General features: G+C 37.2%; 1 protein-coding gene across 2 annotated transcripts in view; it reads left to right on the top strand.

Annotated features, from left to right (window-relative positions):
- BRAF (B-Raf proto-oncogene, serine/threonine kinase) overlaps positions 1-23,802 on the top strand; it is a 160,645-nt gene that overhangs the window by 55,270 nt on the left and 81,573 nt on the right. For both annotated transcript variants that reach the window (XM_039233982.1, XM_039233983.1), the window contains exon 2: positions 9,465-9,566. In XM_039233982.1, coding sequence (XP_039089913.1) covers positions 9,465-9,566 — 102 coding nt within the window. The remainder of the gene's footprint in view (positions 1-9,464; positions 9,567-23,802) is intronic.

Genomic DNA, 23,802 nt, shown 5'->3' with positions numbered 1-23,802 from the left:
TACAATTTTTTTTTTGCCCCTTTTCTCTTAGGGAATATTTTAGTTCATTCTAGCATTTTGCTATTATGAACATTGCTGCAATAAATACTTCTTGTATATATGTTCATATTATAATAGCTGCATAACAGTATAATGCCCACCCTCAGCTTTGCTAGATATTTCCAGTTTACTCTTTAGGCATCTTTTTATACCCACATGTAGAATAGAAAAGCACCTATTGCTGTACATAGTTAGACCTAATGTTTTTGCCAGTCTCATGGATATGAAAGGATTTCTCATTTTGATTTGCATTTCTTTGATTACTAATGAGGTCATTTATGTTACCATGTATCTTTTGGATAGTCTGAATTCTTTTTAGTTCACCTACCTGTTGATAACTTCTTTGCCCATTTATCTTTTGGATTATTTGACATTTTCCAAAAGGGTAGCCAGTTCCCCCACCATTATTTATTTTATGGTCCATGATGTCCCACAGTAAATTAGAATGCCAACACAAACTATAAAACTGTATCCATTCTCTTTGCTCGGTTTATTGCTGTGCTATCCTGTTGCTTTATAAACTTTGCTCTCTACTAACAACAGTCTTACTGTCATTATTTAAAATAGTTCTTTTATAGTACTTCTGTAAGAATTTTAGAATCAGTTTGTCAAATTCCATGGGGAAAAAAAAATCTCAGGATTTTGTTTATTGTACTGCACTGAATTAATTTGGGGAAATTTGAGTTTATTACAGTATTGAATCTTCACATAAAAGAGCATTTATGTTAGTCTTTGTCAAGTAAGGAGTGGGGCACGCACATACACGCGTCACACGGCATAAATGTGGAGGAAGACTCTGTGGGAAGCGGTAAGTACCAGAGCACACAGAATCCCCTGGGTTCTGTTATCTTCACATGGATGTAGCTCTACTGTTCCAGTTTTTAATGTCTGTTTTTGTATCTTCATACTATGAAAAATTTTTGTTTTAGTGTTTTAGTTTTTGAGAGAGAGTGAGAGTGCAGGGGCTGGGCAGAGAGAGAGGAGGATAGAGGATCTGAAATAGGCACCATGCTTACAGGCTGACTGCAGCAAGCCAAATGCAGGCCTCGAACTCAAAAACTGTGAGATCATGACCTGAGCTGAAGTCAGACGCTCAACTCACTGAGCCACCCGGGCGCCCTCCACATTATAACCCTTCCATGCTGTAACCTCCTACGTGGAATGTCAGTTGAAACAGGCACCCTTGTCTTATGCCTGACCTTTCTCTGTGATCCTTTGCTGGAGGTTTTTTATAGATATACCTTATTAAGTTAAAAGATGACTATTTCTAACATTCCAATATTTTTAAAATAAGTGAGTGTTGAATTTTTCAAAATATACTCAAATTTTGTTACTGATTTTTAAATTAATTGCATCATGATAAAGAAATATGGTTTGTATGACAATAGTTTTCTGTATTTATGAAATATGTTTTGTGGCCTAGAATGTGGCTGGTACATAGAGAAAAAAAGGAAGAATAACAAAACTTAATCAGTTCCATAGAAGTCAGAAAATCAAGAAAAAAGCAGTGTAAGTAGAAAGCTCATAAGACAGTAGACATAAATCAGATACAAAAATGTAAATGAACTAAATTCTCTTATTAAAACATAGATAAATATGTTTAAAACAAAAGCTAGCAAAAAAAAAATCCTTTGCATAATTGATTTATAGGCAACACAAAGATGAGAAAGGACATATCAGGCAAATTGTAAAATGCTAGTGTAGGTAGGTTTGTGTCATGAAATAGACTTTAACAGAAAAGGCATTGTTGGAGAGAATTAAAGGAAAAGATTAAAAAGTTTGGAGAAAAACTCAATCCTACAGGGAAGGTAAAGTAACAGTACAATGAACACTTAAATTGATACACCTACACCACGTAACTTCAACAGTTGTTAACCTTTTTCTAGATTCATAGGTCCTGAAAAATGATTTCACTTGTCTAAAATTATATATAGGGAGATTAACAATTCCAAAGTCATATGTAGTACATGTTTAAATCACCACAGTTATCCTAAGAAGGTCTTGTGTAGCTGTTCTCCATCCCTAAACTAAGAGCTTCTCTTTGTGCATGTATTAAGTTAGTTGTTGTCTTAGAGTCTTGAACTGACCACTCACCATTTTATTTCCCATGACATGATTTATTAAAGAGACCAGGATACTTGTATAGGAATGTCCCACATTTTGAATTGTCATGGCTTTGACTTTCGAAGAGAAAGATAAATGTTTTATAGAATGTCCCATATTCTATATATGTATGGTTATTCCATTTTGGTGCTTTTAGCATATTTTTTTTACCCTATATATTTCTTCTAAACCTGAAGCTAAGTATAAAAGTTTGATTAGAGGGCGCCTGGGTGGCTCAGTCAGTTAAGTGTCCGACTTCAGTTCAAGTCACGATCTCATGGTTCAAGCCCTGCATTGGGCTGTGTGCTGAGAGCTCAGAGTCTGGAGCCTGCTTCAAATTCTGTGTCTCCCTCTCTCTGCCCTCCCCTGCCTGTGCTCTGTCTTTTTCTCTTTCAAAAATGAATAAACATTAAACATTTTGTTACAAAATCAGCTTGATTAAATTCTGTATAAATGTTTTGCAGGTAAACTTCACGTATGATACATAATGTGTCATTTATGTTGTATCACGTTAAGAGGCACTTGTCACTTTGTCCCTCTATTAAAGATTCCAACCTATCTCTTCTTATGAGGGTGTGTGTGCGTTTTCCTTGTCTTTAATCTGTGCGGAAATGCTTTGACACTATAGGAGTATCCTGTTCTTCATCAGCTTTTTACCTAACAGCTTTAGCCACCTGTGATCCTTTCTTGAATCAGTGATTTTATATTAGCTGGATTCTTTTATAAAGAGAGCTTTCCATATCAAATAGGAATAACTAGAATTTCCCCCCAAAAGGTGGAATATAAATACAAAATTCTTTTCCATTAATGTTTAATTTTCTAAAGATGTAACGGTCACCTACAGTGGTGGCAAATGTCTCCCAGCAAACTTCTTTTATGGATTAGTGAGTTTTTATTTTTTTTTTATGTATGCAATCTGTTGTAGTTAATTATAGTTTTTACTATTTTTGCTGAAAATCTCTCAAGTTTGGCTAATAGGAGTCCCTTCAAGCTGGCTCCTGTGTTGTTTTGACATCTGCCTGGCACCTGAAGATGTTCCAGGATCCCTCTTGAATAATAAGTGGGTCTAGAATGCTTTACTGCTGCCTATTTTCCTCCAGCAACTGTTGTCACTGTTTTTGTTGTTATTTGTATAGTCTGTGCTTATTTAGATTTACCCTTGTGTTTATTAGTTTCTAAGTTCCTTGTTTGTATTGGTTTCCGGTAGCTGCTATATCAAATTGCCACAAACCTAGTGTTTTATAATACCACAGATGTATTCTCTTAATAATTCTGAAGGTTTGAGGTCCAAAACGGGTTTCACACGCGGCCAGTCAAGGTGTCAGAAAGACTGTTCTCCCTCTAGAGCGCATTGCCTTGCCTTTTCCAGCTTGTGGAACTGCATTCCTTGGATTCCTTGATTCATGTTCCCTTCTTTCAGCTACACAGGCCAGCAGTGTAGCATCTTTAGATCTCTCTGGTAGGTCTTCACTTACCTCATCCTCTGTAATAAAATCTCCCCATTTTATAAGGATGCTTGGAATAACATTTCTGGCCCATCCAAGATAATCTCCTTAACTCAGAATGCTTAATTACATCTGCAAAATTCTTTTTGTCATATAAGGTAACATTTATAGGTTCTGGGGTATACAGTGTAGATATTCTGGGGGCTGTTAACCAGCCTACCATGCTGTTCTGTCTTTTACATTGTTCTGGGTTCAGTTTCCTTTTTCTAAGTTGTTAGCTTATTTTCTTTTGTTTCTTGAAGTCATTTCATGATCCTCTGGATTCTTTTACTATTGTTAAGAAATTTACTCTCAGTGTAATTTATGTTTCTTTTCTCTCTGGTTGACTTTAAGAGCTTTTATGAACTTGTACTTCTACCTGTATGGTTGTGGATTTGGTTATATCGTCATGGCCAGGACACAGGCCCCGTTGTGCTACTCTTGAGTATTTTTTTATTTTCAACTGTTTTAGGAAATTACAGCCATCTTCTGTTCAGATATCTCTCCCATTGTCTATTTACCTTCTGAATTTACTAATTCCATTCTTTGCCTTTCATGTTTTCCATTAGTTTTTCTCGGCCTTTTGGGCTGATTTTCTCTGAATCCTCTTCTAGTTCTTTAATTCTTTCTTTAGCTCTAATCTGTTTACTTCACCAGAGGTTTTATTTTAATGACTGTGTGATTAAAAATTCAGGTGTTTATCATTTTCTCATGCTCCCCTTTTGTATGTATTGTCTTTAAGCTTGGGGATAATTCTAGAATTATCTCAATAGAAACTTTGATATTTTGGTCTGCAATTTATTAGCTTTGATTTCTTTCTCAAGCTGATTTATTTGTTTTTTATTGTACAGGAATTACTCAGAATCTTTTCCCCTGACGAACTGATTCTCTAGCCTTCATGCTTTCAATGCCATGATTCTTTTAGCAATTCTTCTGAAATTTTAGGACCATGTCTGTCTTTTTGAATTATTTATTTTAAATAAGTTTGTTTAAATAAATTTGTTTTACCTTTGGTAATAGTCATTTGTTGTTTGGGCATCTGTTAGTTTAGTCCTGTGATTTTCTCCTTTGACCTGTTAAGTATTATTTTACTGGATTCCTGATGAATGACTATGAATGAGAGAAAGAATGAGAGAGAGGTAGAGGGGACTGAGAGGGAACATGGAATTTAAGAGGTTTACTATCCTCACAGTTTGGATTATTTTGTGTGTGTGTGTGTGTGTTTCCTTTTTGTATTATCTTTGTCAAGTTTGGACATCTAGATTTTGCTGATTTTATAAAATGAATTTGGAAGATTTTCCTTTTTTATATGACATCACCTATTAATAACTTACTATATTTTCTTTAAAGGTTTGATGGAAACCAATCATGTAATAATCCAGACTTGATGCCTTTTTATTGGGACGTAGGGAGCCAGTGGCTGTCGTTTTCTGTGCCATTGCTGCCCTGCAGTTCCTTCCATAGCTTTTTGTCTGAATTTATATCTTATTAATTTATATTTTAATATAGACATCTTCTGAGGTGGGTGTTAAAAAAGTTCATTTTTGTGGGGAAGGGAATTTTGCCCTCTGTAAAAGCACTAGAAATGATTGATTGTTTACTAAGATTGCCTGATTTTAATTGCTGTGGTCCACTGAAGAGATCAAAACAGGTCAGGAAATCTAATACCTTTCTTGAATTCTTTTGCTTCTGTTTTTAATTCTCTGATTTCCCTTTAAAGATTTTTGAAACAGATTTTCCTCATTTTTTCCAAGAAGGCATTTGAAGGACAAAACTACATATCTTCTCTTAGTTTTACAATGTCTTACTCTATTTTTAAATATATCTCTATTTAATAATTATTATCAAAGTTCTTTTTCTTACTCTTCTGGGGAAACCTGAGTGAATTTTTTCTATCACTCTTCTCTAATTTCAGCAAGGGCTCATAGTGATTTTCCTTCATTCTTTGGATGTAAAATTACTTTTGTTCCGGGAATTAAGAAATCTTATTTCAGAAAATTCATGGTCTGGCTCTGCCCTGTGTAACCAAGCTTATCATTTTCTATTCCCCAATAAAAAAAGTTTATTCGAATCAGTTTTAATCAGCTCAGTTCCATAATTTTCCTCATGTTCATTCTCTTTCCCTATTCTAATTTTTTTCTTTCTCTCATCCTTTGGGGAGTGGTTCTTTACTGTAACTGTACCTGAGTTTTATCTATGAAGCTTTTAAAAAAACAAAACAACAACAACAAGGCTTTGGATAATAACATCTTCATTTATTTACTGGACTGGAAAGAACCCCTGAACTAGGATTTTTCCCCCCTGCACTAGGATTAATTTTTCCTCTCTTACCCTATTCTAAAGGCAGCTTGAGTCATAGCTTTAGCACTGATTGAATAGCTGTTATGACTAAGACACCAAGATAAGTGATGGGGAAGCAAAAGATAGATAAAACATGTTTCTGATCTCAAAGCAGCTAATAGATAGGAAAAACATAAAAAGCACTTCTGCTTGTATGGTCAATGAACTCATCATAGAGGGTGGGAGTTAATCATTGACTGAGATGAAGAGACTGTAAGTAAAAGAATTTCAGGGGGGATCGTGGGTTAGACCAGAAGTTAGTCTTTGAACATGCTAAGTTTGCGATGTCTATTAGTTATCTTAGTGGAGATGTTCAGTAGGTAGTGGGACAAAAAGGGTCTGGAGTTGAAAGGACAGAACTTGATTTTAAAATCTGGGCTTCATCAGTCCATATTTGGCATATAAAGCCACAAGACTGGATAAGGTCACCTGGGGAATAAGTAGAGCTAGAGAAAAAGAGACCTCTAATGCTTTTTGGGGATATGAAAAATTAGCCATGGAGTCATAAAGGGAAATACTGCAATATTTGACAATAAGAAGAAAAGGAAACTTCTGTCATTGCTTCTCAAATTTTAATATGAATCATTCTGTTAAAGTTCAGTAGCTCTGAGATGAGGCCTGAGATTCTGCACATATAGCATGCTTCCAGAAGATTATGCTGCTGCCGGTCTTTGGATCACTTTTGAGTGGCAGGACTTTGTATAACAAATGAGGCACAAAGTGAAAAACATGAAAACCCCGCAACTTTGAAGGAGAATAAGGATTAAAGTGTAAAATACCTAGAACAAAAGGTATCTATAAATCAACAAGAAAATAAAAATAAAAGAAAGAATATGGATGGGGAATTTTCCAAAAAGAAATGTAAATGTCCAGTAAACATGAAAAATGGTTTTCTGGGAAATACATATTAAAACAACAAGATCACCTTTCCTCCCTTCAGATTGGCAAATGATTCAAAAGTTTGATCATACCCAGTGTTGGTGGGATTATGGGGAAAAGCGTGGACTCATACCCTCCTAGTAGAGTATGACTTGGTACTTTGTTTCTTTCAGAAGACCATGTGACACATTTATTGAATTTTTAAATGCACGTAACCTTCAATTCAGGAGTCCTATGCATTGATATCTAAAAGTAAAACTTAAACCTGTGCCCAGAAAGGCAACTCAGAATTATTCATTGAAGCATTGTTTGAAGTTGAGAAAAAAAGAATAATCTGAATAACCTCTAGTAAGAGAATTATCAGGGGGTCCTGAAACCCCCTTGTTCATCTATCTATGCCCTCTTGTACATTTGTGATTATCTCACATTTTTAAGTTTAAACTTCTAGCAGTTTAAAAGGCCATAATGTCCAGTGTGCAATATATTAATGCTGTTTATGCTATTTAACCTTAGAATTCCAGGTTTAGATCATGCAGTTATTGAGTATCTAGTATCTGGTGTAATTTTCAAGCAGATTCTCTAACCATTTAGATAAATTGGACTCACTCTTCATCAAGGAAAAAAATGACTTTTTAATTTTAAAATAAACACAGAATATATGCCTGTACTATAACCTAACTTCTGAATTCTATGCTGGCCAGCTGGATAAATGGATGAGGCTTGGAACCCTGCCAAGAATTTATTTCACTGATAAAATAAGTGATTTTAAACCCCGCCCTTTTCTCTCAAGGGGTTTTTCCCTCTTGTTTGCTCAGTACTTTGAATATACATCTCAGAACAGTGCATCTTAGTAGGATTTGAGTTGGATAAGAATTTTGCCTTGCTTGTACAGAGTGTAGAATTACAATGTGGTGATTTTAAAGGGAGAGAAGGAAAGGAGAACTAGTTCTCAAACAGTTCAGTTAGGAAGAGTACACATAAACATCAAGGAGCTAAAAATTGTTTCTCCTAAAATTATCCATGTCCACCCACTGTTAGGTTGCTCTTGAAGTTTGAGGCCATTGAAAATCAGCAGCGTCATAACAATATTACAAAATGAATGTTTCCACCCTTACCACCGCCATTTAAAAAAAGTAAAATATGTCTGTATTGAAAGAACTTTGAGGAATGTTGTTCAGGGAAAAAAGCAAGTATTAAAAGTATTTTTTATAAGCTTCTGCACAGCAAAGGAAACAACTCACAAAACTAATAGGCAACCAACGGAATGGGAAAAGATAGTCGCAAATGACATATCAGATTAAGGGCTAGTATCCAAAATCTATAAGGAACTTACCAAACTCCACACCTGAAAAACAAACACCCCAGTGAAGAAATGGGCAGAAGATATGAACAGACACTTCTCCAAAGAGGACATCCAGATGGCCAACATTCACATGAAACGATGCTCAGCATCCCTCCTCATCAGGGAAATACAGATCAAAACCACACTGAGATACCACCTCACGCCAGTCAGAGTGGCTAAAATGAGCAAATCAGAGAACTCTAGATGCTGGCGAGGATGTGGAGAAACGGGCACCCTCCTAAACTGTTGGTGGGAATGTAAACTGGTGCAGCCCCTCTGGAAAACAGTGTGGAGGTTCCTAAGGAAACTAACACTAGAACTCCCCTAGGACCCAGCAATAGCACTGCTAGGAATTTACCCAAGGGATACAGAAATGCTGAGGCATAGGAGCACATGTACCCCAGTGTTCATAGCAGCACTCTCCACAATAGCTAAAACATGGAAAGAGCCTAAGTGTCCATCAACAGATGAATGGATCAAGAAGATGTGGTTTATCTATACCATGGAATACTACATGGCAATGAGAAACAATGAAATCTGGCCATGTGTAGCAACATGGATGGACCTTGAGGGTGTTATGCTGAGCGAAATAAGTCAGGCAGAGAAGGACAAATATCATATGTTTGCACGTATAGGAGGATTAGGAGGAACTTAACTGAGGACCATGGGGGAGAAGAAGGGGGGAAATGGTGGGGGAAAGGGAGAGAGGCAAACCGTGAGAGACTCTTGAATGCTGACAAAAACTGAGGACTGATGGATTGGGGGGGGGGATGGGGCATGAAGGAGGGCACTTGTGGGGATGAGCACTGGGTGTTATATGGAAACCAATTTGACAATAAACTATTTGTAAAATAAATAAATAAAATAAAATCTGAAAAAGAGAAAAAAGTATTTTTATATATAATATTTGTATGTATTTGTGTACTTGGTTTATGTATTATGTTTACTTTAATAAAAAGGAGATGTGGAAAGGATGTATAGCAAACTGTAAATAGCACTGGAGTTTTGGGCAGTGGGTCCAGGAATGTGGGGAAGGTGAAAAGACTTTCATCATTTATTCTGAATACTCGTGTATTATTTGAATCTTTTACAGCTGAGCATATATTGTACTACTAGTGTAGAAGAGAGTTTTTAGATGTTTAATAATAAATGGGAAAAATTGCTATGCTAAATGGTCTCACAGGTCTCTAAGCTCTAAATTTCAAAATATTAAAATATAACTTTCTAATTCATAGTCTAAATGATTCTTATTTACATTCTTTGAAAATATTTTTCAGGTGTGGAATATCAAACAGATGATTAAGTTGACGCAGGAACATATAGAGGCCCTATTGGACAAATTCGGTGGGGAGCATAATCCGCCATCAATATATCTAGAGGTAAGCTTTTGAGTGGCACATCTGTAGTGAATTTTTAATTTTTGTTATTTTAGAGAGAGTGAGAGAGCACAAGTGGGGGAGAAAGGATGGAGGAGGAGAAATGAGAGAGAGCGGGAATCTCAAGCAGGCCTCACACTTAGCACGGAGCCCCACATAGGCCTTGATCCCACAACCCTGGGATCATGACCCAAACTGAAACCAAGAGTCGGACGCTGAACCAACTGAGCCACCAAGTGCCCTTGTAGTGATTTTGAAAATAAAAACATGAACTTATAAAAAGTATTTGTACTCGTGATATTGTTTACCCTAGGGGATGAGATGAGAAATAGATATGAGAAGATGGATTACTTTCGTCTTTATTATACTTCTAAATCTTGTTTCATTTGTTACAGTAACACAGAGTATTTTGTAATTTGCAAAGGAGAAGTCATGTATAAACCTTAAAATATTACTCTTAATAAACAGAGAAAGGAAGCATTCAGTTGTGGAGGTTAGGAAGCTAGTTACCATGTTAGAAAATGGGGGCAAATTTTGTAAAATATCTTTCCTTGTACGATATCTTTTTTCCAGGAAATCCCCCCAAATTGGTGTTTGCTTTCTTAATAGGTAAAATTTATAATATTTAAGTAACTCAGAATTGCATAGCTTTACTGTTTGAGGCTTTTGTATCAAGTCTTGAGCATCGTAAATTTATAGTTGGTTACTGTTCTTACTCCTGTGAGGTAGTAGTTATCATAGATAAGCTTTTTTGGCATTGCTTTCCTGATAGAAGTTACCCTGGTTCCATGACGAGCAAGCTGTTAGGGACTCCAGGCAGTCAGGCCTCACAGCCCACGTGACTTCCCACTGCACTACACTGCCTGTCGCTGTAAAAGCTGGCTCCGGCTGTAATCACTAATCATACAGAAATATAACCATAAATTACAGATGATCATTTGCCTTCAAATGCTGTAGATTTTTAGGTGTGGATTGATAGACTCCTAAACTAAATTTCTAATTTAGCAATCTAATTGCATTTAAAGGGCATGTTAAATCTTACAAGTATTTCATGAGAAAGTAAGTTTGCATTTCTAAAATAAATTTGGAAGTTTGGAAATAACCACTAATAAACTGTTGTCTTCTTCATATGGCTTATCCCAGAGTACACTGCCAGATATCAGTTCATACCTCATTTTTAATTAGAATTAGACAGGGTAACCAGCAGTTTTCTGCCAGCCATTTCTGTGTCTTGTGAGACTCCGCCCCCCCCCTTAGATGTAATGTATTTGCATCAATAACCATGTTTGACTATAGCAGGGGTTCACTGCCCCCTCCAAACTCACATTCTTCAGGTTCTTCATTATTCATATTATATCTAACTAGGACAGTATACAGCAGACCATACCTCATAGATTATATCATTAGCATGTACATTCTTATTTTTTTTAAATTTTAATGTTTATTAATATTTGAGAGAGAAACAGACAGAGTGTGAGCAAGGGAGGGCCAGAGAGAGGGAGACCCAGAATGTCAAGCAGGCTCCAGGCTCTAAGCTGTCAGCACAGAACCTGATGTGGGACTTGGACTCACAAACCGCAAGATCATGACCTGACCTGAAGTCAGACACTTAACTGACTGAGCCACCCAGGCAACCCATGCATATAGATTCTTATTCTCAGGGACAAACACTACACAATTTCTCTGTAGAAGGTGATAGAGTATAGTAATTAAGATGAACTTTGAAATCATATAGGCCCTGTGTTTGAATCTTAGCTGTGACTTAGTTTCTGCAGATAGGTTACCTAACCTTCCTATACCTGACCTCATTGGTAAAATGAGAATACTCTCACACATGTAGTAATTTAAGGTTTAATTAAGTTTGTAATTATGAAATAGCATCATTCTTCACACATGTTGAGTGATCCATAAATTTGTGATTCATTCATTCAGCAGATACTTATTGAGTGCCTGTTTATATTTATGCATTTATGCTTTTCTAGACTCTGGGGATATAGCAAAAAAAAATACCACACAGGTGTGCCTTCAAGCAGCTTATAGTTTTATCAGAGAGGGAACAGGCAATAAACAATGGACGTACATAAACACTGAACTTACACCATTTGAGGGGCGCCTGGTTGGCTTAGTCGGTTAAGCGTCCGACTTTCTCTTGGGTCATGATCTTGCGGTTCTTGGGTTCGAGCCTCGCTTCGGGCTCTGTGCTGACTGCCAGCTCAGAGCCTGGAGCCTGTTTCGGAGTCTGTGATTCCCTCTCTCTCTGACCCTCCCCTGCTCACGCTGTCTCTCTCTCTCTCTTAGAAATAAATAAAACATTAAAAAAAAAAAAAAAAAAAAGAACTTACACCATTTGATAAAGTATGAAGAGGAGCCTACCTGGAGATGAGTCTTCCCTGGGAAACTTGATGAGGGCTAGTGAAAAGACCTTTGGGTATTGATATTTGAAGGTCCTTCAGTGAAAATCCAAGTATGACAGTCATCCACTGAGACCCACCATTCTGCTTTCTCTCTCTGTATTTTCTTTCTTTCTCAGTATTTAACTGCCCTAGGAACCTCAAACAAATGGAATTGTACAATATTTGCCTTTTATGACAGCTTATATCATTTAGCATAATGTCTTCAAGGTCCATCCATGTTGTAGCGTGGGTCAAAATTTCCTTGCTAATTAAGGCTGAATAATATTCCAGTTTGTTTATTCATTAATCTATCAATGGATACAATCGATGGTCATTTCTATCTTTTTGTTACCGTGAATAATGCTGATTTTAGTCCTTTTGACTATATCCCACAAGAGGAATTGTGTGATAATTCTGTATTTATTTTAGTTAGCACATAGTATAACAATGATTTCAGGAGTATATTCCTTAATTCCCCTCACCCATTTAGCCTATTCCCCTCCTACAACCCTTCCAGCAACCCTCTGTTTTTTCTTTATATGAGTCTCTTATGTTTTGTTCCCCTCCCTGTTTCTATATTATTTTTGCTTCCCTTCCCTTATGTTCATCTGTTTTATATCTTAAATTCCTCATATGAGTGAAGTCACATGATATTTGTCTTTCTCTGACTGATTTCACTTAGCATAATACCCTCTAGTTCCATCCACATAGTTGGAAATGGTGAGATTTCATTCTTTTTGATTGCCAGGTAATACTCCATTGTATATATATACCGCATCTTTATGCATTCATCTGTCTATGGGCATTTGAGCTCTTTCCATACCTTGGCTATTGTCGATAGCAATGCTGTAAACATTGGGGGGGCATGTGCCCCTTCGAAACAGCACACCTTGTCCCTTGGATAAATAACTAGTAGTGCAATTGCTGGGTCGTAGGGTAGTTCTATTTTTAATTTTTTGAGGAACCTCCATACTGTTTTCTAGACTTGCTGCACCAGTTGGCATTCCCACCAGTAGTGCAAAAGAGATCCTCTTTCTCCATATCCTCGCTAATATCTGTCGTTCCCTGAGTTGTTAATGTTAGCCATTCTGACAGGTGTGACGTGGTATCTCATTGTGGTTTTGATTTGTATTTCCCTCATGATAAGTGATGTTGAGGATTTTTTCATGTGTTGGTTGGCTATCTGGATGTCTTCTTTGGAGAAGTGTCCGTTCATGTCTTTAGCCCATTTTCTTCACTGGATTATTTGGTTTTTGTGTGTTGAGTTTGGTAGTTCTTTATAGATTTTGGATACTAACCCTTTATCTTATTTGCCATTTGCAAATATCTTCTCCCGTTCTGTTGGTTGCGGCTTAGTTTCGCTGATTGTGTCCTTTGCCTTGCAGAAGCTTTTTATTTTGATGAGGTCCCAATAGTTCATTTTTGCTTTTATTTCCCTTGCCTCCAGAGCAAGAAGTAAGAAGATTGAGTTGAGTAAGAAGGTTGCTGTGGCCAAAGTCAGAGAGGTTTTTGCCTGCTTTCTCCTCTAGGATTTTGGTGGCTTCCTGTCTTTACTTTTAGGTCTTTCTTCCATTTTGAGTTTATTTTTGTGTATGGTGTAAGAAAATTAATTCCTTAATTTTTTAAGGAAATGCCATCCTGCTTTCCACATTAGCTGTCTTTTACATTTCTGTTAGTAATATACAGGAGTTTCAATTACTCCATATCCTTGCCAACACTTAACTTTGTGTGTGTGTGTGTGTGTGTGTGTGTGTGTGTGTTTATAATAGCCATCGTAATAAGTGTGCCACGGTATCTCCTGGTTTTGATTTGCATTTCCCTGATGACTGATGATGTTGAGCATCTTTTCATGCATTTTTGGGACACTCGTTCTTCTGTAGAGAAATCTCTGTTCAGGTCTTTGACACATTTTTTTATTGGGTTGGTTTTTTCTTGTTGAGTTGTAGGAGTTCTTTATATGTTCTGAGTATCATTCCTAATTGGATACATGATTTGCAGATATTTTCTTCCATTCCATGGGTTCCCTTTTCTCTCTCTTGATTATACCCTTTGTGCAGAAGTTTTTTATTTTGATGATGTCTAATTTACCTGCTTTTTCCTCATGTTACCTGTGCCTTTGGTGTCACATCGAAGAAATCATTACTAGACCCAGTGTCATGAACCTTTTTTTTTTTTTCCTGTTTTCTTCTAAGATTTGTAATTACAGTTCTAGCCCTAACATTGGGGTCCTTGATCCATTTTGAGTTAATTTTTCTGTATGGTGTAAGTTAATTCTTTTTCATGTGTATATCCAGTTTTCCTAGCCCATTTGTTGAAAAGATTGTCCTCTCCCACCAAATAGAAACTGAAACATGCCCTTGTCAAAAATTATTTGACCATGGGGGCACCTGGGTGGCTCAGTCGGTTAAGTGTCCGACTTCAGCTCAGGTCATGATCTCACTGTTCTTGGGTTCGAGCTCCGCATCGGGCTCTGTGCTGACAGCTAGCTCAGAGCCTGGAGCCTGTTTCGGATCCTGTGTCTCCCTCTCTCTCTGACCCTCCCCTGCTCACGCTGTCTCTCTTTCTCTCTCAGGAGTAAATAAAACATTTTAAAAAAAGTCATTTGACCATGTACATTAGGATTTATTTGTGGGCTCTCTTTTGTTTGCCATTGGTGTTCATGTCCAATTTTAGGCCGGTTCACACTATACTGATTTGATTACTGTAGCTGTGTAATGATTTTAAATCAGGAAGTATGAGATGTCCAACTTTGTTTTCCTTTTAAGGATTGCTTTGGTAATTTGCTGTCTTTTGAGATTTCATAAGAATTTGAGGGTGGATTTTTCTTTTTCTACAACACATGGGGCATTGAATCTGTAGATTGTTTTGTGTAGTATTGACAGCTTTACAGCTCTTCAGTCTTAAATATGAATGGACAGCCAAGAATAACCAGATATTGGAAGAAAGCTTGTAGTAGGAAAAATGATAGCAAAAATGGTTAAAAGCAACTCAGAAATAGTGCAAACAATAGATGAAAACCTGAAAATATCTATAATTAACATGAGAGATCAGAAAAGACGATCTGTTCTTGTTTTGTGGCTGTACTAAAGAAACAAAAGTCTTAACAGAGAACAAGAAAGAATTGTTGGTATTAGAATAATTAAAATAGTAAGCAGAAAATGTAAACATATATGTGTGCGTGTGTCTGTGTGCATATATGTAAACATGTTATAAGATAAAGTTAAGGAAATCTCTAGAAAGCAGAATAAAAATAAAGATGGAAAGTATTAGAAGGAAGATGAGAAAAATTAGAGAATAAATCTAGGAGAGCTATAAAAATAACACATGGTTCTAGCTACAGAAAGATAAACATACCTAATCACAAGTTGCCCAAACAAATAGGAGTTTTATTTTCCCCTCCTGTAACAAGAAGCATGGAGGTAAATTATTTTAAGATTGATCCCACAGGTCAGAGTTGTTGGATGCTAGGGTGGATCTCTGTGGTCCTTTGGGCCTTTGTGTCCTGAGTGCAACAGATCTGTGTGCCACCATGGGACACTGCAAAGCAGGGAGCTGGGGTCACAGAGGCTCTCTGTGTACTAAGCTCTTTCAGGGAGGAAATTTTTCCCTTCAAACCTCTTACAAGTCTTTGCCTTTACATCTCATTGGCCAGAATAGAGTCACGTGTATCCCTTACACCAGGGACTATGTTTATATTTCTTGAAGTAAGAGGTTAAAAAGTGATGTTTTTCCAGTGTTTACAGCTTGGCTTCAAGATAAGCTCAAGTACTGGCAACTAGAAGTTATGCTATAGTTCTTTCATTACAGAGCATTTCAACATAGAAATCATGTTTTCTGTATGTTTGATGTTTTTTGATGTTTCCACAGGAAGATAAACCTTCACCTATCCCTGCATTTCTTCCTTGTAGCAGAACAGAGTGAAGTCAGTTCTTTCACTATCAGAATCCTTTTTTCCTTGTACTAATTTATTTAAAAACTAGCTTTTAAGTTCTTCTAGATTTTTTCCTATTGACATGAATAATTAAAATTATATTGATTCCCTTGATGATAACTTCAGTGAAATGAGCTATAGTACTCTAAGGAATTTCAAATTTGGCTTTTTAATCTTTGGCTCCCTTTTTATTGTTTTTTTTTTTTTAATGTTTATTATTTTTGAGAGAGAGAGAGCACACGTGTGCGTGCACATGAAGGGAGAGGGGCAGAAAGAGAGGAAGGCACAGAATCCAAAGCAGTGTCCAGGCTCTGAGATGTCAGCAGAGAGCCCAGTGAGGGGCTTGAACCCACGAAGTATGAGATAATGACCTGAGCTGAAGTCAGACACTTAACCAACTGAGCCATACAGGCTCCCCATGGTTCCCTTTTTAAATCACCATCCAAAGGAGGAAAAGATAAGTTTGCCTTGACGAATCATTTCCCAGTATTTTTTCTTTTTTTCCCAATTTTTCTCTCTTCCTTCATCCAACAAATTATTGAATGCCTTGTGTGTGTAAGATACAATGCTAGATGCTTTTCTAGTAATAGGTTCTTCTTTTTGGACTTGACATATTGGATTCCAGAAGAGAAGGAATAGTGTTTCTGGAATCACCCTACATACCTGGTGTTACACACCGAGTCCTAGCCACCACAGAATTTACATACATGCCAGAGTGCCCTGCAGACAAAGATAGTAACAGTAGTAGCTCCTGACATTTGTTATTGGCTGTGTACCAGGCACTGTTCCAAGCAGATAGTAGATCATTTAATCTTCAACCTACCCTATGAGTTATACTTCCTATTCTCATTCTCATTTTATAGATGAAGAAACTCAGGCACAAAGTCTGAATCCAGACATTATGAATTCAGCATCTGCTCTTAACTGCTATATGATTATTATGGTCCTGACAGCCTTTTTGATCTTTAATCTGTGTAGAACCCAGGGTAATTGCAGAGACGTTTTATTAAAACAAGTGAAAAGAATACTAGCAAGGTGCTTCCTGTGGAATACAGAGCAGTCTATTAGATAGCATCCTTGGGCAGTCTGCAAGATTTCATTGTATCTTGTGAAATGAAGTTCAGTAATAAATTTGATGAACTATTGATAAAATTGTTTATTTCACTGCTTTTTCCCATTTGCTTAAAATAGGTCCTTAGATAATTTTCCTCCCATTTTTTCCCTCCAAGATTCTATTTTTAAGTAATCTCTCCACCCAATGTGGGGCTTGAACCCACAACCCTGAGATTGAGGTTGCATACCCCACTGACCCAGCCATCCAGATGCCCCTTCCATTTTTACTTGAGAAATGATTCACATACTATAAGATTCACTTTTTTGAAGTGTACCATTCAGTGGGTTTTTAAAGTATAGGCACAAAGTTGTGCAGTCATCACCACTATCTTAATTCCAAAACATTGTCATCACCCTAAAAAGAAACCTTTTACCCATTAACAGTTGTTCCCATAAGCCCTTGGCAACCACTCATCTACTTTGTATTTCTATAGATTTACCTTTTTGGGCACTTTGTGTAAATGGCATCATACAGGATACGGCATTTTGTGACAGACTGCTTTCACTTAGCATAATGTTTTCAAAATTCATCCATGTAGCACTTATTCCTTTTTATTCCCTCATATGGATATATCAACTTTTGTTTGCCCATTTATCAGTTGACATTTGGGTTTCCACTTTTTGATGATCATGAATAAAGCTATTATGAACATTCATACAGAAGTTTCTGTGTAATATATGTTGTCAGTTGCCTTGGGATGGAATTGCTGTGTCCTGTGGTAACTTTATGTTTTAACTTTTTGAGGAACTACCAGACTGTTTTCTAAAGTGGCTGCACCATTTTAAATTCCCACCAACAATGCATGAGGTTTTTCATTTCTCCATGTCATTACCAACACTTACTGTTTTTTGGTTGTCTTTTAAACAGTCATGCTTATAGTTTTAAACTAAAAATGTTAAAGCATCTTTTTCATGTGCTTCTTTGGGAAAAATATCAGTTCAGATTTTTTGCCCATTTTTTAAACTGGGTTATTGTTCAGTTGTGAGAGTTCTTTGTATATTCTGGATAGTAGATCCTTAAGAGAGATGATTTTTTTAAGTATTTTCTCCTATTTTGTAGGATTTATTTTTCATTCTTTTGGTGGTGTCTTGTGAAGTACCAAAGTTTTAATTTTGAGAAGTGCAATTTATCTGTTTTTTTCTTTGGTTGATGTGATTTTAGTGTGTCCTATCTAAGAATTCTTGCTTATTCTAAGGTTCATGATGATTAACTCCTATGTTTTCTTCTAAGAACTTTGAATTAAAAAAATTTTTTTAATGTTTATTTTTGAGAGAGAGATGGAGCCTGAGCAGGTTAGGGTCAGAGAGAGAGGGAGTCACAGAAGTTGAAGCAGGCTCCAGGCTTTGAGCTGTCAGCACAGAGCCTGACTCAGGGCTCCAACCCACAAACTGAGAGATCATGACCTGAGCCGAAGTCAGACACTTAACCAATTGAGCCACCCAGGTGGCCCTCTTCTAAGAACTTTTTAGTTTTAGCTCTTAATTTTAGGTGTATGGTCCATTTTGAGTTAATTTTTGAATGTTAGGTATTAGTCCAACTTCATTCTTATGCATGTAGATATTCAGTGGTACCAGCACCATTGTCAACAATCAGTTGGCCATAAATGTAAGCCTTTATTTCTGGATTCTCAGTTCTATTGTGTTGTTCTATATGTGTATCCTTATTCCAATACACGTGTCTTTATTACTGTACCTTTATAGTAATTTTTGAAACAAAGAAATACGAAGCCTCTAACTTTATTCAGGATTATTTTGGGCTTCCTGTGTACTTCCATATGAATTTTAAGTTTGGCTTGTCCATTTCTGTAAAAAGCCATAGGGATTTTCATAAGGATTGCAGTGAATCTGTAGATCAATTTGGGGAAAATTGTTACCTTAATAATATTAACTGTTTTTGTATTATTTAATTCAAAAACAGCTGACATGATCTGTGCCTTCATCTAGCTTACAATTTAGTAGAGTCATGTTAAGAACTCAACTAATATAGTGATAACAGTAATAAACATTACAACAATTGCTAGTACTACTTATTCCTACTAAGAACAGTATTTATTGGGTTTTTGCTATGTGGTAGCCTCTGTAGTAACTTCTTTTACCTATATTATCTCATTTAATCCTCAGAAAATTTTTTCATAATGAGAGAAACAGTCATATAAAGAAACATGATAATAGTTTAAAAGAGGTGAAGAGAAAGAATACTTCTTTTGGGTTTTATTAAGCAAAGCTTTGAATTGGACTTTGAAAAATAAGTAGGATTCTGATGAGAAAGAATAGAGTTTGGAGAAAGCTTCATCCTGAAAAAGTATCTGGTATCTGCAGCATTGTCAAGAACCACAAGAATTTTGTAATGATAGTGGTGGTGGTTGAGGTGTGCCACCCTCCCAAGTGTGAGGACTTGTTCATATTTGCTGAGTAAGGAAACAGAGGAAAAGTAGGTGATAGAAGAGAAAATGGGGATGACAGTGTACCAAGACCTCTGCAGAGGCCCTGAACACTCAGTGCCATTATTAAATGAGAACAGAAGACAGATGAGGAGGGCACCTGGATAGCTCAGTGGGTTGAGCGTCCGACTGTTGATTTTGGCTCAGGTCATGCTCCTGGGTTCCTGGGATCAAGCCCCGCTTTCAGGCTCCATACTGAGCATGGAGTCTGTTTAAGATTTTTCTCTCCATGTGCCCCTCTCTCCCACTCGTGTGCGCTCTCTCTCTCTCTCTCTCTCAAATAAAATTAAAAGAAAAGAGAGATAGGGAAAGGTGTGGAGAATTGCTTGGACAAAGAAAGAAGAGTAAGCTTTTATTTGATGGCTTTGACCTTCGGAGTAAATTTGAAGGTAATGCTATTTTCTGAGTGAATTAAAGATTGGCTGATGAAAGTAAGGAGCCAGAGAAGCATAGAAAAGGTTGGAGTAGGCCTGTTCCAAGAGATTAGAAAAAGCGCAAGTCCAAAATCTTAACAGCTCACCTAAAGGAACTAGAGGCAGAGCAACAAGAACACCCTAAACTCAGTAGAAGAAGAGAAATAGTAAAAATTAGAGCAGAAATAAATAACATAGAGACCAAAGAAACAATTGAACAGATCAATGAAACCAAGAGTTGGTTTTTTGAAAAAATAAACAAAATTGACAAACCTCTAGCCAGAATTATTGAAAAGAAAAGAGAGAGCACCCAAATAGACAAAATCATGAATGAAAATGGACTTATTACAACCAACCCCTCAGAAATACAAGCAATTATCAGGGAATACTATGAAAAATTATATGCCAACAAATTGGACAATTTAGAAGAAATGGATAAATTATCCTAAACACACACTCACTACCAAAATTCACACGGGAAGAAATAGAAAACCTGAACAGACCCATAACAAGTGAAGAAATCGAATCAGTTATCAAAAATCTCCCAACAAATAAGAGCCCTGGACCTGATGGCTTCCCTGGGGAATTCTACCAGACATTTAAAACAGAATTAATCCCAATTCTTCTCAAGCTATTCCAAAAAATAGAAATCGAAGGAAAACTCCCGGACTCATTTTATGAAGCCAGCATCATTCTGATTCCCAAGCCAGACAGAGATCCAGCAAAAAAAGAGAACTACAGGCCAATATCCTTGATGAATCCGGATGCAAAAATCCTCAACAAGATCCTTGCAAATCGAATCCAGCAGCACATAAAAAGAATCTTCCACCAAGATCAAGTGGGATTCATTACTGGGTTACAGGGCTGGTTCAACATTCGCAAATCAATCAATGTGATACATCACATCAATAAAAGAAAAGATAAAAACCATATGATCCTGTCAATAGATGCCAAAAAAGCATTTGACAAAATACTGCATCCCTTCTTAATAAAGACTCTAGAGAAAGTCGGGATAGAAGGAACCTACTTAAACATCATCAGAGCCATCTATGAGAAGCCTTCAGCTAACATCATCCTCAACGGGGAAAAACTGAGAGCTTTCCCCCTGGATCAGGAACACGACAGGGATGTACACTCTCACCACTGTTGTTTAACATAGTGCTGGAAGTCCTAGCATCAGCCATCAGACAACAAAAGGAAATCAAAGGCATCAGAAGTGGCAAAGAGGAAGTCATACTTTCACTCTTCGCAGATGACATGATACTCTACATAGAAAACCCAACAGACTCCACCAGAAGCCTACTAGAACTGATCCAAGAATTCAGCCAAGTTGCAGGGTACAAAATCAACGTACAGAAATCGGTTGCATTTTTATACACCAACAATGAAGCAACAGAAAGAGAAATCAAGAAACTGATCCCATTCACAATTGCACAAAAAACCATAAAATACCTTGGAATAAACCTAACCAAGGATACAAGAGATCTGTATGATGAAAACTATAGAAAACTTATGAAGGAAATTGAAGAAGACACAAAGAAATGGAAAAACATTCCATGCTCATGGATAGGAAGAATAAATATAGTTAAGATGTCATTACTACCCAAAGCAATCTACACATTCAATGCAATTCCAATCTAAATTGCACCAGCATACTTCTCAAAACTAGAACAAACTATCCTAAAATTTGTATGGAACCACAAAAGACCCTGAATAGCCAAAGTAATACTGAAAAATAAAACCAAAACGGGAGGTATCACCATCCCAGATTTTAACCTCTACTACAAAGCTGTCATCATCAAGACAGTATGGTATTGGCACAAAAACAGACCCATAGACCAATGGAACAGAATTGAGAACTCAGAAGTGGACCCAAAAGTATACAGCCAACTAATCTTTGACAAAGCAGGAAAGAATATCCAATGGAAAAAAGACCGCCTTTTTAACAGATGGTGTTGGGAGAACTGGACAGCAATATGTAGAAGAATGAAACTAGATCATTTTCTCACACCATGCACAAAAATAAACTCAAAATGGATAAAGGACCTGAATGTGAGACAGGAAACTATCAACATCCTAGAGGAGAAAGCAGGAAATAACCTCCTTGACCTCCACCGCAGCAACTTCTTACTTGACACATCCCCAAAAGCAAGGGAATCAAGAGCAAAAATAAACAATTGGGATCTCATCAAGATCAAAAGCTTCTGCACAGCAAAGGAAACAACCCACAAAACTAATAGGCAACCGACAGAATGGGAAAAGATAGTTGCAAATGACATATCAGATAAAGGGTTAATATCCAAAATCTATAAGGAACTTACCAAACTCCACACCTGAAAAACAAACACCCCAGTGAAGAAATGGGCAGAAGATATGAACAGACACTTCTCCAAAGAGGACATCCAGATGGCCAACATTCACATGAAACGATGCTCAGCATCCCTCCTCATCAGGGAAATACAGATCAAAACCACACTGAGATACCACCTCACGCCAGTCAGAGTGGCTAAAATGAGCAAATCAGAGAACTCTAGATGCTGGCGAGGATGTGGAGAAACGGGCACCCTCCTAAACTGTTGGTGGGAATGTAAACTGGTGCTGCCCCTCTGGAAAACAGTGTGGAGGTTCCTCAGGAAACTAACCATAGAACTCCCCTAGGACCCAGCAATAGCACTGCTAGGAATTTACCAAGGGATCCAGAAATGCTGAGGCATCGAAGCCCATGTACCCCAGTGTTCATAGCAGCACTCTCAACAATAGCTAAAACATGGAAAGAGCCTAAGTGTCCATCCATGGACGAATTGATCAAGAAGATGTGGTTTATCTATACCATGGAATACTACATGGCAATGAGAAACAATGAAATCTGGCCATGTGTAGCAACATGGATGGTCCTTGAGGGTGTTGTTATGCTTAGCGAAATAAGTCAGGCAGAGGACAAATATCACATGTTTGCACTTATAGGAGGATTAGGAGGAACTTAACTGAGGACCATGGGGGAGAAGAAGGGGGGAAATGGTGGGGGAAAGGAATAGAAGCAAACCATGAGAGACTCTTGAAGGCTGAGAAACAAACTGAGGACTGATGGATGTGGGGGTGAGAGGGGAGATGGGCATGGAGGAGGGCACTTGTGGGGATGAGCACTGGTTGTTATATGGAAACCAATTTGACAATAAACTATTTGTAAAATAAAAAAATAAATAAAGACCATTCTGTAAAAAAAAAGAAAAAAGGTTGGAGTAAGTATTGTGAAAAATGTCATATGATGATGTTAGAAATAAGTAAACATTTTCAGGTACTAGTGTAAAGGACTAATTTCCACAAATTGATAATGGAACTAATTGGCCTTGTCTTACTTCTGTCTTTTTTTTTATTAGTTTATTTATTTTTGAGACAGAGAGAGACAGAGCATGAGTGGGGGAAGGGCAGAGAGAGAGGGAGACACAGAATCTGAAGCAGGCTTCATGCTCTGAGCTGTCAGCACAGAACCTGATGTGGGGCTCGAACCCACGAACCACGAACTCATGACCTGAGCTGAAGTCTGACGCTTAACCGACTGAGCCACCAAGGCACCCCATCTCACTGTCTTCTCTAGCAGTGTGTGGTAACCTGAGAGAAAAAAAATGGAATAATTGAATGGTTAGAATTTACTAAAGATTTGTATTTGACAAACAAGTTGGTAAAAAAATTAGAACATCAAATATGTTACTAGTGGCATTATTGAAATGGTGACCCATGAAGTAGGGGCAGTAAGACAGTCCAGACCCAAATTTAAGGGGTTAATGGTGATCGTGAACAGATTAATGTAGCAAGATGGAAACTTGAGAAGGTGTGTTTGGGACAGGGAAGGTTCCAAACTGAGGTTTTGTCATCATTTGGAACTCCTGAATCTTTGAAGGTAGAATGAAAATAAATACCTTTAGAAATAAGAATGTTAGAGCAATTTAA

Source organism: Hyaena hyaena, unplaced genomic scaffold (assembly GCF_003009895.1).
Source record: "Hyaena hyaena isolate Hyena2069 unplaced genomic scaffold, ASM300989v1 scaffold_82, whole genome shotgun sequence".
NCBI lineage: Eukaryota > Metazoa > Chordata > Mammalia > Carnivora > Hyaenidae > Hyaena > Hyaena hyaena.
Note: the sequence above shows the minus strand (reverse complement) of the source record. Positions and strands in the feature narration are given on the sequence as shown.